Source organism: Anser anser (genome assembly GCF_964211835.1).
Source record: "Anser anser genome assembly, chromosome: 7".
Taxonomy (NCBI): Eukaryota; Metazoa; Chordata; class Aves; order Anseriformes; family Anatidae; genus Anser; species Anser anser.
The window spans coordinates 20,985,852-21,000,433 of NC_139727.1; the positions used below are offsets into that span (position 1 = coordinate 20,985,852).

General features: G+C 44.1%; 1 protein-coding gene across 4 annotated transcripts in view; it reads right to left on the reverse strand.

Annotated features, from left to right (window-relative positions):
• The window catches only part of PIK3AP1 (phosphoinositide-3-kinase adaptor protein 1), a 51,154-nt gene that overhangs the window by 31,613 nt on the left and 4,959 nt on the right, over positions 1-14,582 (reverse strand). For 3 of the 4 annotated variants that reach the window (XM_083844930.1, XM_083844933.1, XM_083844931.1), the window contains one exon: positions 9,649-10,065. In XM_083844930.1, the coding sequence (XP_083701056.1) occupies positions 9,649-10,065 (417 nt within the window). Of the gene's footprint in view, positions 1-9,648; positions 10,066-12,235; positions 12,294-14,582 lie in introns of those variants that run through there. The other variant, XM_083844932.1, reaches the window with a different exon arrangement.

Consider the following 14,582-nt stretch of genomic DNA (forward strand, 5'->3'; position numbering starts at 1 on the left):
ATTCCCTGACCTGCAGAGGCACAGACCAGAACCCCTGGTGGGAAGTCCTTCCTGCACTAGTGAAAGATGGAAATGGGAACCGTATTAACAAGCTGCTGGAATTCTTGTCTTGGATCCAGTGTCTCAGAAGCAACAGCTGGAAAACTGCTTACCACACGTCATCTGCTCCAGCAATGCTCCTCTGCTCGTTCACTGGATGGACCTGAGGTAACAATGGCTCCTACACTGTAACATGCAAGGCCTCAGGGAATGCAGAGCCTGAATCCAGCAAGGGTCTCCCTCCAACCCCACTAACAGAAAAACACTGCCCCAGCATAGACCCCTCAAAATATTGTTTGGAGACAGTGTGCAAAATTCTGCTCTTAGAAACATCAGGTGACCTTTCAGAGTCATGGAGAGGAACTGTCATCTTCTATTGCCTAATAAAGCATGAGCAAAAACACTGCCCCTGTAGCGCTGTTACTTGACCAGAAAAGATTGTTTTGGCTCAAATGTATACCTCACTTCAGAGAGTGATCAGTAAACTTGGCTGAGAAAATTTGCCAAACTGCAAAAATAAACTGTGCACTTGTCTGGAGGACAGATGTTCACAACAGAAAAAGCTATAGCAGCTTAAAATACAATTGCACCCATCATGGCCCTCCTCCCCACTCCTGCTTCCCCTTCTTGTCTTTACTTTCACCAGAGGCTGGGGCCCACGCAGCGGAGCCAGTGGAAAAGAACGTGTTTGGCTGCGTCACTGAAACGCAAGACCAGGATCTTTGCTTGAGCAGCTGACAACTGGGGGGTTAAGCGAAGTTGCCAGCCCCTGAACTTCAAGACGAGGAGGAACTTTTATACATTTCATTCATACCTCCTGCAAAGATAGTAACCTGCCAGCTCATGGTGAAATGCACATTCATTATTACAACACACAAGATATATCTGCTATAGCTTATCTGACCACGTCTGCCTTGAGCTAAAAGTGTGCCTGGCTATGACAGTTCAGAAATTGCAAGCCAACTCATTGTAATTCTTTGAGCTCTTAGTTAGCCTGAGGGTCTCATAAGCCTAGCGTTCAATTTGTTACAGGATTAAGTACATAAACCTAAAGACCTAACTGGGGTGCAGGGGAACAGGACAGAGACATCTGAAGAAGATGCAGAGTTCTGACCACCCAGACAACAGGCTCTATGTACCTGACAAAATCTCAAGAAAGAAGGGCTGGGATAGTTCGCTTCAAACACCTGTGCCAGGAGGAGGCCACATGTACTGAAGAAATGTACACATGGAGGAGAATTTTTGAGGACACTGAAATCACATTACATCAGTCACAGACTCAAGTCAGTGTTCCTGAGCTACCACATGTGAGAAACATGAAAATCCAACTTGCTGATTAATTATCCTTGCTTCAGTTTAAACACAATGCATAACACACAACAGAAAAGACTGTCTACGTAAAAGTCCAACAAGGTGACATTCCACCTAAGAGCTGGGTAGCTGCTTTGGAAACATCCCACCAAGAGAACATCGCTTGGCTGGGTTTAGATCTACTGAAGCCACTTGGAGAACCACTCCATCAGACTACTACTGACAGAGCAGTCCTGCCCCCTCTCTTTTCTACATACAGTCTCTTGGAATACCACCCGCGCAGCCCACACCAGATCACCCAGCTAGTTAGCCAGATCAAAGGTGGGGAATGGGGCAGACCATGCTGTGGTCATCCTGTAACACTGATGAAACCTCCCCATGAGAAACTCAAGACCCACTGGTATTCTCAAGTCACTTTTGAAAAATGTGTCCAAAGTTTTCTGTGGTAATGATGAATCCATCAAAATCCTACCAAATGCAAACCTAGGAACAAGACAAATGTTCAAGTGCGCAACAAAGGTCTCTGAAACAACCCGAAGTCTGCTCCACACATCTCTTCAGACCTGCTCTGTAAAGCAGGTTTGTTTTGACCACAAACTTCTGCAAAGATTTTGCAGAAATAACTTCAGCTGTTTCAAACTTGGAAGAAGCCATTAGCAATGGTCACCGAGCTCTTATTTTAAGCACATTTTAAAGCCACACAGCTCAAGTTGGCGGATTTTTAAAATTAGCCTTAGTTACCACCTTGAAGCAACCTGTGGGGAGATCATTAAAAATACAGGCTACAGAGAAATAAGGTTTGGCACATTTGTGGTGTGTATGAAGTTTATTACATCCTGATGCTTCCTAACCGTGCCATTTTCTGTACCTGACAAGTTCTGGGCTATTATTTCTTCGCTTCCATCTAGAAAGCCAGTATGCACCTACACTAGCACTGTTTGAACCTCATTCTGTCATGGAAGGCAGGACATGAAGTATTGCTTTTAATGTGCATAAACTGAGAGTTTATGAAGCACCTTGATGACAAACAACACATCCATCCTGTAACTCGGAAGGCTCTTTCAACTGCCTGATCCTGTTTTGTACAGATGGATAAGAACATCTATGCATTTCTCTCAGTATCTCCTGGGGGCTTAGTTGAGGTTTCTGTTTGCTTTAACCAGCTCTCTGATGTGTGTTTCCAGCATCAGTCATTTATAGCTACACTAGCATCTGCAAGGAAGGGTACAAAAACAGTATGCTCTCTCAACCTTAACTCCTGTGCAAGTGTCACAGTTTCCCCTCCCTGACAGGCGCTGAGAACCAGCCAGGCTGCAGAGCTCCCATATAATGAAGCAGACTCTCATTATGCTCAGTGGGCTGACTAATACATCACCTGTTCCTCTTCAATGAGCAGGGTTAGAGAAGCGTATCTTCTTTTTCAACACAATATAACAGAGGAAAATACAGTTTTAAGTATTCTCTTAATTTTGCCCCTTCGAAGGGAAAAAAAAAATTCAAGGGAGGGAGTGAGGGCCGCAGTACAACAATTGTGTTACCTTCTGTCTCCAAGGCCACTCTTACAGGCTGACAGAAATAAATATTGGATGCAATCCTCTGTGTGAGGACTACTCAGAACATGTTCCTCCACAGAGCACCTACAGCCAGAAGTGAACAGCAAGCGGTCCCCAGCTTCACTTCTCTGTCCCTTTAGTGTACGTACATTGACTGCTGGCCCTTCCTCACTCCAGCTTGTTTCCTTTAGAGCACTTCAGACATCCAAACAGCCTCTGAAGATGCAAGCAGAGATCACAAAATTGGCACGCACATCCATGTCCAATCTGCAGTTGCTAGAACTTCCCAAGTGCCAAAATGGATCTTGCATAGAACAGCTACTGCATTCTTTGGACTGGAAATTCCTCAGGCACCCTGTGAGGACGTGGGAATCAGCTGCTGAAGACTATACAATGCTAGGATCTTGTACAGACAAGCAATGAGCCTCCAGCAGAGTTTTAAAAGAACACTGCAGTTAAATCTGCAGAAACCAGGGTCTGCTCACAAGTTGGAGCCTCAGAGATAGAGTATTAGATCAAGGGTGTCAAATTAACTCACAGCTCTCTTTTTGGCTGCTTTATATCTAGGATTTGTCCTTTAAGGCGGTCACAAAACTTCTTCATGAAGTACTTGACCTTACCATGCCTCCTCCTACCAGGATTCCCCTCTGCAGTCAGCATTCCTAGGCACGAGGCTCAATGGCCATGTCTTACGAAACACATCAAGCAGCACAGGAAAGAGTTGCTACACAAACTAGGTCTTGCACTGCCTCCACATAAAGCAAGCTACATAAGCAGAGGAAATCACAGGACACAACTTCTTGTAGAAGTATGTTTCCATACAATGGGAACGGGCCTATGAAGAGGGAGTGAGGTTGTATTTCCTAGTTTACAGCATCCCCTTGCCTACTGCCCTACTTGCAAGTCTCAGTGTGAGGCTGACAGAGGGGTCCTGAGTGAAGCACCACTGGCCAGAAGCAGACATGGCACAACAGGCACAATAGTTGCTATGGTCAGAGAAATAATTTACCGACTCCACTGTACAAGAGAGAACACCCACAATTCAGTGAACTGTTGTAATAGGCACCTGAGAGGAGATCAACGGTGCCCAATGCTAAAGCATGCAGCTCTGTTACTGGCTAGTGGCATTTGTGGTTTCTAGTGAAGAGCTGCCCTTAAAAGTATTCGATGTGAGGTAATATTCTGAAGGGATACACCTTATATAAAAGAGGAGGGAGAAAAAAGGGAAAGGGTGTTCAAATTTACCCACAAAAGCCACAGACTGTTCCTCTAGGTTACGGTATCTGCTTTGTCATTCCTCAGGACATCTGAAGTATAGGGGTAACATATCAGCTAACACTGGATTTCACTGTGCTTGCCATGAAATAAATACAAGGCAAAGCAGGCCACAAGTGCATCCAGGCCTAACATGAAGCTGTCAGAGCAATCAAAGGAATGAGCCCTGACACTCTTCCACAGAGAGACTACTGGTCAACGAGCTACTCCAGAAAAAGCTGCCTTTGGACAGAAATCAAGACAGGTAACGAGTAGGAATATGTGTCACCACTAGACAGATCACTTGGCGTGACCACCAGAAGTAGTGGGAAGGCAGAACAGTTCCTGCCATGACTCAAAAATTTATTGTGAACGTAAGGCTCTAGCCCTAAACGGTAGCAATGAGCAAAAGCTAACAATCCAGCAATCACAGAAGTGTCGGGCTGAAAGCAGTCTCCCCTGCACAACTACTTCAACTCCGTGGGTGGGGAGGCACTTGACAATATTTAATGCATCTGCCCAACCAGACCTCAAACCCTGAGTATCCTACTCCAAGGTTACTTTATAGCTTGTGTCCAGCACAGGACTACAAAGATGATTAGCGGGCTGGAGCATCTTTCACACATGAAGAAGCTATAAGAACTAGGACTCCCCAGACTGAAGAAAAGGGTTGGAGGGATCTTATCAGTGAACGGGACGGAATGAAAAAGAAGGAGACAGACTCTGAGGGACTAAACCACATGAAATACTACCTGAACACATGAAAACACTTTCCCCACACACACACTGTAAAGGTGGTCAAACATCAGAACAGGTTGCCCAGAGAGATTGTAGTCTCCCGCAGCAGCAACATTCAAAACCTGACTGACTGCACACGGTCCTGGGCAACTGCTCTGACTATGCTTGAACATGGAGGTTGGACTAGAAGATCTCAAGAGGTCCCTTCCAACCTCAACAATTCTGTTATATGATCTTAAGTTTCATTCATGGTTTCACCAGTGCAAGAAAAGAAAGCCAGGAAGTTAATTCAATTCCTTGTCATGTACAGGACTGAGAGTGATAACAGCTTGTGTGGTTTCTGTTATGCCATTTCCCTCCCAACAGATAAATTAGGCCATTTATAGCATCTCCTTCTCTTCCCTGCAATGCCAAGCCACACGCCCTTTGGCAGGCAAATAGTTTCTCTGAATTAGGCTTTTCATAGCCCTAATGAAGGGGCAACAAGCCCTCATCGGAAAAAGCTCCTGTTACATGACCACAGGTTGAAAGTATCACAAGCTCCTTCACCCCACTTTTCTGACTGACACAGATGGGGTTCCAGCCCTGAGACTCTCTTCTTTGCATCTCCTTCCAGCTGTATCACGCATTCCTTGTGGTGTTACCAAAGCCTACTGCCTTGGTCCCTGGCATCTCCCAATGAGCCTCTTACTAGGTGGAGCAACATTCCAGCTCTTCTGGATCTAAGGGGCCTCAACAAAAGTTTTCACCTTCCTTCTAGCCTCCCACTGTCCTTCACATTCACCACACACTTCCTAACGGCCACTTCTGATCCTCCTGTTTTGCAATGAGTTTGCTAGTACTGATCTCTCCTTCTCATCCATCTCATTGCACCAGAATTCAGCTCTGCCAAGGCTGTACCTGTCCATTAACAGCATGGTTCACAACTGCTGTTAACACCCAGATATCACCTTAATATTCTCAGGCAGCTGTTAACTTCCCTAGGGTTTTACCTGCAAGAGTTTGCTTAGGCATAGAAAGTTCAAAGCCACTGATTAATTAGTAAACATTTTGGAAACATGGACTTAGAAAGCAGGACATTTCAAAAATTTTAAGACAAAGGCAGGGGCTGAAATAAACTAGATAAATCTAAATGCATGTAATAAAAAACAGATGTCAGTTGAGTTATCTGAACACACAGGAGGAAGAGAAAGACTCCAACTATGAGGCACAGATTCCCATCTGGTGCTCAATGCACGTGCATTGTACAGCATGGTGTGGTATCACAAGCCAGACAAAACGTTTAAGTAGCAGGTGGGTCACTGCACCTTGGCTGGTGATTACACCCTGCCAGAATGAAGCTAGCTTGTGCAGTGCCATCCTGAGCATTTTCACGTCCTTAGCACAGTTAGTGTAGTGCACAGCCTGAAAAACTTCCCCACAAACAATAGGACTTGCAAACAGAAACCTTAGGGCCTCTGTAGTTTGCCACAACTGAGAAACTGAAGTAACAACTGCTCTGTCTACAAGGCAGCAAGAATCAGCATCAGCACACGGTTTGTTCTCAACACGGCTAGATGAATGCTTCCTCATTTCTGACTTTGTACTGAACTAATAAAAATTAAAACAGCTTTCAGCGTGTGATGTCTGCGGGTGGCATGTTCCCATGATGCACTAAATAAGCCACAGCCTCACAGCTGTGCTAGAGGCAATAGCATAGCCTGAACAGGGCCAACGCAGAGGCTATGGAGAAGTATTTGTCCCCGCTGTGTCCTGTGTCATACAGTCCACTTACTCAGGACTGAGCTATCAGGAAGCTGAACTCAGTCCTTTTTGCATTAGTCTTGGTTTTTCACTGTGTGCTGACATTGCCGTTAGAAGCACTGGTGAATGCCTGTGGAAAGAATCACTTTGAGAGGAAGACACAGAGACACATTATTTCAAACATGGTCATAAACTTTCTTTGCTAAATGCTGTAGGAAGGAAGAGATGTCTTTCTTGGGAAACGTTCAGCCTGCTGTAGAGAATGGACTTAACTGACCTCCTATAAAGCCTTCATCTAAAATCTCAACAGTGAAGCACTGAGAGCAGAGCACAGGCCGTGTTTCTCTATGGGAGAGGGCAGCTACCACAAACACCCGTACTTCATGTCTCTCATGCTGGAGTTGGCTACAGCCAAACTATAATGCAGATACTAATTTTATTGTACCAGTCAAGAAGAAAGTTTTCACAGTTTCACCCAAAAAGGGATCTATGTACACCTGGGGTTGTCTTCTCTGCAGAGGAAGCATCAGAGCATTTGCATTTGAGGCCATTCACAAAACTTGGTCTGCAGGATCACAGGAGGGGGGAGGTCACCCAGTTCCTTTTTCCTCACAATGGCAGAACTGCATAAATTTATCCAAATGCTTTTGCCATAAAACCAGCCTATCTTAAGTAGGTTTTCCCTTTACAAGAGTCAGTGAGAGGGAACTGCTTGCCTTGGCAATTGCTCTGACGTGCATGATGAAACTGCTTGACATTGCCCAACTTGCGTGCAGCTGACAGCTCGTATCACAGAGACCTTCTGTAACAGTATGAGAAGTCCAGAAATTCTGACTCTGTGTATACATCTTCCAGATATACTAAAGCCAGTGTAAGATCTTTGTATGTTCCTTCCTTTCTGCACATACAGAAAATAAGCTGAATTATTTGTTATGTAGAAACAACAACAAAAATCCAAATCTCCCTTTAAAAACACTATTTACATGTAGCTAAAGCACTTTTTTTCAGCACATGCTAACTTTCAACAGAGATCACCTCCGCAGAAGGACTCTTCAAACTGAAAAGTCAGACTTTAGTGCTTTACCCCAAAGAAGTTGTACCACAGATGTATGGCAGCCAGACCCACAACACAGTCCTTCCTTGGCTGCTCAGACAGGGCAGTGCTGCCAGCAGGACCCACCTCCGCTCCCCTTCCAGGGTAGTCTCTTTAGTGCTGGGAGCACCAGCACCCAGGTCCCTTGGGTGCAGCTCCCCCATGCCAAGGGGCAGCCAGCTATACAGAGCAAGAGCTAGCTTACCTGTAGAGAGCCACATGTTAAAGTGGAGGAAGACAGCAGGTCAGCTTAATACAATTCATTGACTGCATCAGACGTCAAAAAGAGTGGAGGCTGCTCTCTAGTTGACAAGGCTCTGCATTCAGTGTACCACCACAGACAAATATACGTTCTGGGCACAGAAGTCAGATCATGCACGCTTCCCTTCGACAAACACAGCTTCTCCGTATAGAGTGGTTGCTGATCCAGAGCAGTTTATAGATGATCCATTCCAATGCCTGTCCCCTTCCTTCCACCTCAAGTTCTTTTTGAATTTTAACGCATCCCAAACTAGCAAGAAGGGTGAAAACCTCTCACTAACAGGGATCCAGCTGGCTATGTGAGATCTCCCACTCCAGCCAATCTATCTAATGAAGGACACAGACACTCGTGCTTCCCAGTCCACCTACATCCCAGGAAGCAGGAGGCTGTCTTCGGCCCCCATGCTGTGCTTTGTGCACTCAGAATGCCATAACCCAGGCACTATTTTCTGTCTTCTTTCAGTCCAAAAGGAAGAGAGACAGCCTGCTTGAGGCCTAGGTTATCCATCAGGAAACAAAGGCAGTTGAGAGTTATTTGAAAAGGGGACGCAGACCTTAGTTTACGCAGGTTGTTAAATGGTACTAGGAAACATCTGTTGTGGCCTGGTCACCTTATAGTGTCATCTCCCGCACAAACCCTAAGTCGTGTTTTTTCAGGGGGACTGTTTTGGCCAAGATCATGACTTTCAAAATTTATTTTTATTGTGATAATTTTGTCATCACTATCATTCCTCTCATTATCCCAGCATAAAGCCCTTTTGTATGCACAACACCAGATGTACCAAAAGACTGCACTATTTCATTTATGCCACTAACTGCAGATAAATCCTAATCCAAGATGCAGTCACAGGACTTCAATCTTGCTAAGACTGACACGGAACACTGTAACCCTAAACATGGCAGTATCAGAAAAACATCTTAACCAGCATTAGACTCCCTGGAGCTGTCTGCCTTCATTTCTACACAAGCTATGAGAAAGGAGCAACACACACCCCTCTGGAGTTTAGAAAATTTCAGACTCAATTAAAATTCAGTGCATTGGCATCTCTAGTCTCGACTTGTTAATATTTCTGCGCTAGTAACTCCTCCGTGCATATTATGAGGTGATCAGTTTCAGACTGGTTGGGTTATTTTTAAAGCCATCAGTGCAATGCTTCAACTTATCTCTGGCATTTCATCATAGGTAACAAACTCAGCTTTTGCCACAATGGTGCTGTCTCTGACTTCAAACTGAGTGCTAGAGAATACTTGTTGGATAACCTTATTTTGGTTCTGGTATGGCATTTAAGTTTGAAGGAAAAGCTAGTTTTCCCTTGATTGGAGTCAATAAACTCCCGGGCACAATATTTACAGTCAGAATTTCAAAGACACTCAGTTTAAAATTTTCCATTTACATTCAAAACAAAACAGTTATGATACACAAATTCAGAGGTTCTCTGAGAGTCACTGGTGATCTCTCCTGAATTAGGGACCAATTGGCCACGTACACAAAGAACAGATTGAAGAACTTTCTAGTTTACACTGGCTGTGCAATTTACTTTAGTTTTCTATTTCAGAAAAACACATTGCCAGATTTAAAATAAGGATGAATGGTATCGTATGTACCCCTCCTCCAACCCCAGATCACAAAGCCCCGCTCCACAGTTGCTACCTTACCTTCTGAAATAGCCTTCTTGACAGCTTCTAGGTAAGCATCAGGCTCATCGTCATATGTGAGTTCTTGCCACTGATACCAGTCCTCGAAAAGGGTCAAATAGTCATCGGAGTCTGTAACGCCGCAGAACAGCTTGACTACTTTGTACGGGGGCCATAAAGCTTCCTGAAGGCTTTGCAGGACAGGAGGGAAATAAAAACTCTGCACCAGCTCCACAGATAGCAACACGATGATGCTCCGACTTTTGGCGAACAGGTCCAGCTCCTGGTGGGAGATGGCAGAGTCGCCTTCCAGCTGGTAGCTCAGAATCCGATGCTTTCGGATGTGCCGAGTACAGAGGAAGAGGTCCTGAAGGTACTGACACCATTCGGTGGCGTCACTTGCATACACAATCAGCACATCATATCCTCCATGGGTTCCTGTACAGGTGCAGACCATCATGGAGAACAGGATTAAATACAAAGCACGAATCGACCCTCAGTTTTACAGCAAAAAGTCTGCAGTACTACCTTTGCAATTCGTGTAAGAAGCTCCAGAAGACTATTTTAGAGCGCAGTAGATGCATCCAAAGCGAGCAGGTGTTCACAGCCACAGAGCAACTCTAAGGGTGTCTGAACTCCTACACACACTTAGCCCACTAAATTTGAAGTAGTTTTTTCATTCTCAAAAACCTTTCTTGAAGAAGGGGATTTCCTGTGTAGTTTCAAGTGAAACAAACCACACGTGGAAATTTTCAGATGTAAAGCATATCAATAGGGAAAAGAATGAAGAGGAAAAAAATTAGCATGAAAAGGAGAGTTCACCTTTGGGTGAGAAGTGGAATCGTTTTAGGCAACTACAGATGCTCTGCAACACAACTGTAGACCATTACACGCTCAAGTGGAGCACACACTGAACGCAGTGCACCTAAAATAAGAAAGGCCTTCATTTAAATGAGGTCTCAATGCTCACAGGAAGTCACGATGGCTTCCATGGTGTTAGACATTTTTTTTCTCATTGCAGCAGAAAGCGAACCGACTGCAAGGTAGATGTGCAGCTGAAGGGTATGCCAGCCCCAGTGCTTGTAGCACAACAATCCTATCGTTCAGGCTTCAGACACTTCGCAAGCTTGAATTGAAACTCCAGAATTGCCAAACAAAAGTTTCCTGACCTGTTTGGCATAAAAAAAATTCTCCTTGGAGGGAAATAATACAATAGTGGTAGCTATAACAGCCTGAAATATTCTCAAAGTTGACTTATTCAATGCCTCTCTAGAGGTATCTGCTAACTACACCCTCCTGCATTTCTGTGCTCTGGATTAAAGGCACTTTTAAAACTTCTTCCCGTTTGCTGCAAAAATCACATGCAGATTGAACCAATATGACATGATGCAGTGCTATCCCCATAAATCCCAAGAAAATTCTGAAGTCTAAGTTTAATTTTTCCCTTCACCTGTGAAGAAGTTTACTCAGATTTGAGGATTATGGCTCTGGTCCCATGGCAAATTTCAATGCTGAGCATTTCAAATGTCATTAGCAAACTGCCTTCTAATTCCAGTTTGACTGAAAGTGCCAACATTTCCAGCCCATCTCCATCCAGAAGCAAGCAAACAAAGACAGATTTTGCTAATTAAAGTAGAAGGCGATGCCTAAAATTTGGCATGCCAAGAAGAGCATCTGCAAAGAGAGAATTTACCAAAATTGAAGATTACATTTTTGCAGTCACCTTATTAAAATTCAATCAAAATTGAACAGCCTCCAAAGACTCCCTTCTGCACCTTCCCCAGAACCTTCAATACAGTTGTAAGAAAGACTGAAATGATGTCTCGACTATGGCACCACAACTCCAAACCATACAGTTACAAACTTAAAACTGTGGTCAGGCAGAAGTGACGCAGTTGAAAAGTACAGCACAGAGATGGGATCTGTGCTCAGAATACAGTGTTATGGGTACCTGGACAAGGGCAAGGCTTTAGAGTGAAAGACTGATGGCTTAGCTATCGAGAACATACGCACTGCAGTTCAGCAGTATTCAGTGGGATTGCTGCATGTTTCTGAATGAATACAGCTCTCAAACCCCAGATGGAATCTTGTAGGAGAAAGCATTCCCAGTGAAGTGGGTCCAGCAAACTCGTAAAACAGACAAACATACCCAAAGTCTGGGAACCTTTAGGTTAAGAAAACAGAACCACTGAAAATAAATAAAAAAATAAATAAAATAAATAATAAAAAAAAAAGATGGCTTTCATGCCAGCAAGAACACCACTATCATCAAAATATTGCTTTTGGCTAAACAATGCCTCACAAGGACAACAGAAACAGCAAAAAAAAATAGAATTCAGAGATCGATTGTTTTATTCTAAAAAAGGAGAACCACCAGAGACTTCTGCTTCTACAGCCCTGTGCTGATTACCTGTGGTAGTCGGATGGGGAGACCAGCTCTGCTCCTGGGAGCAGGGAGGGGGAGAAGTGAGGTGCTGAGGCATGGGGTGGGGGAACATTGAACAACCCCCAGTACCAGCACCACACTTTTGGGAGATGCACAGCCGCTCTCTGAGGTGTGCCCAGGCCTCCTAAAGTCCCACCCTCAAGCTCTCTGGAAGGCACCTACCTCCAGGCTCTGGGTGAAGCAGCAGCAGCAGCCTCTGGGGCATTTTAACAGTTTGTAAAATAGAACACCTAATCCTACCCTGCATGTTTAAAAAGAGCACAGCTTTAGCAATTACACTTGTTAGCAAACAGCCCCCTCAGCAGTCTTTCAACAAAAGGAAGCAGCCATGCTGAGGGTGGGTGTGCTCGGGAAGCCAGTCATTTTACACCCTGATTGCACTGCCAGGCACTGCAAGAAGCCTCCCTTCTCCAGCAGGTATGCAGACGATGCAGATCTGACAGACTCCCTGCAAGCTCCCTGCCAGCATTTATATCCCAAGATAACATCACCCAGAGCATGCAGCCTCTACACCCAGGAGCAACAAACTTCACCCAGTGTGTAGGAAAGGTAGCGATCCCCTGGGTAGCGCTGCTCTGGGCACACCGTTCCCTGCAGAGCTGTGCCAGATCTCCTCAAGCTCTCTTGCCTGAAGTCCTACAGCCTTTTGCTCACGCCTCAGATAAACTGAGGAACAACGGTCTTTAAAAGGGGAACTGCGAAACAAAATTACTGACTCCGCTAGTAGAGCCAAGGAAATTATCTTGGTTCATAAGCAAAAACACGGGGTCGTGAAGAGCCAAGTAAGCTTAAGTCAGCAGATGGGACCATTTCAAAGAAAACAAAAATGTTGACTTACTTTCAATTGCAACATACCCCTTAAAAAAAAAAAAATAAAAAAAATTACGTGAGACTCACTTTTCTGGATCATGCTATTTTTTGTCTAATCAAATATCTCCCTTTGCAGCACCAACTAGTGTCTAGTCCTCAGGGAATAGTGTAACAAATGGAGAATGCAGAATGTCTGGGGGAGTCCCCCCAGCTCTTGACACTTCAGTTACAGTAAGAACTTGCAGAGCACACTTCAAAGCATGAAAAATAAAGCACAAATAAACTCTGCCAATTGTACACACAAGGAAATCCCTATGTGAACACCAAGCATATCCTTAACCCTGAACTCAGGTGCTTTGATGATGCACTCAGCAGGCTGATTTTGGAAAAACAAGCACGAGGAAGCCTTCCATTCAAGAACAGCATATGAATTAGCACGACAAAGAAAGATCTGTGCCAGCCAACTGTTTCAAAAATCTTTCACACACAAGTGTTATCTTGTTTGAATATTAGCAATACCTTGTTTCTGCATTCCCAAGCTTAGGGTATGAAAGTGATTTTTGCTTCTGCTTACAAAACGTCAGCAATATTAACAATATTGCAGGGCATGTTTAACTATTTATTTCATAGAAAATCATCTAGGTGTGGTTCTGTTGCAGTTTGCAATGATAAAAACAATCTTTGGACTCCTTTCCAGCTGTAACTCCCTTGTTAGTGCTTAGTTGCACACTCAGTTACACAGCACTGGCATAAGACTGATGTGATTATGAACTAGCACTGCAGAAATGCCTAAGATCTCTAACTGAGGCTGACAGACTAAATAGCATGGAGAAAGAGCAAGATACACAGCTTCCCCTACTTTATGAACTGCTACTGAAGTAGAAAGGAATAAATCACTTCAGTCAAAATCTCTGGAGGCTGATGGCAAGAGAAGAAAAGTATCCTAAAGTGACTGACCGTATCACAGCCTCATAGTCCCTCTGAGAAAGAAATTAATCTTTAGACTGTGGTTAGGAGTAGTGAGGTGACAATCTCTGAGCTTAGGATAAGCATGGGATAGCAGTTTATGGCAATATTGAAAGATTCTGATTACCATGTGGAAGATCCTAAATACTGCTGAAAGAGCGAGAGAACACCGCAGGAAGCTGGTGGATCAGCTCTGGGTAAGACTACATCTTGCCCACTTTACACTTCCCAAGTTTGAATCTGATCCCTCCAGTTGTTACCACCCACTACTTCATTGTGCAAGCCAAAATGTTTCAGCTTTTACAGTGTACAGATCATAAGTAGTTTTCCATTGTATTTCTGTGTCTGATAAAGGAAATTCAAGGCCTCTAACATCACACAGCTTTTCTATGTCACTCTGCTCATCCCCTTCCTACACAGACCATGACTTCTCGTGGTCCAACGACCAACCATGGGTAAAAAAAAATGGCAGATAAATCCTTTAATCCAACTCAGAAGATCTTATCTAGTGCCATGTTAGTCAATTTTCATCTGCTAAATCAAATCTGCCTCAAATTTTGACTAAATGAAGATGTGCTACACAGCCCGTTATCTACATCATCATCAATTTGCTTTGGCACGCATGTGCATGGAAGGTATAAGAATATACAGAGTCCAAACCCTTGACAGAGGGAGATGCACTTCTTACCAAAACCAATTTCTTATGGTATAAATTAAACTCAACCCAAGGTGT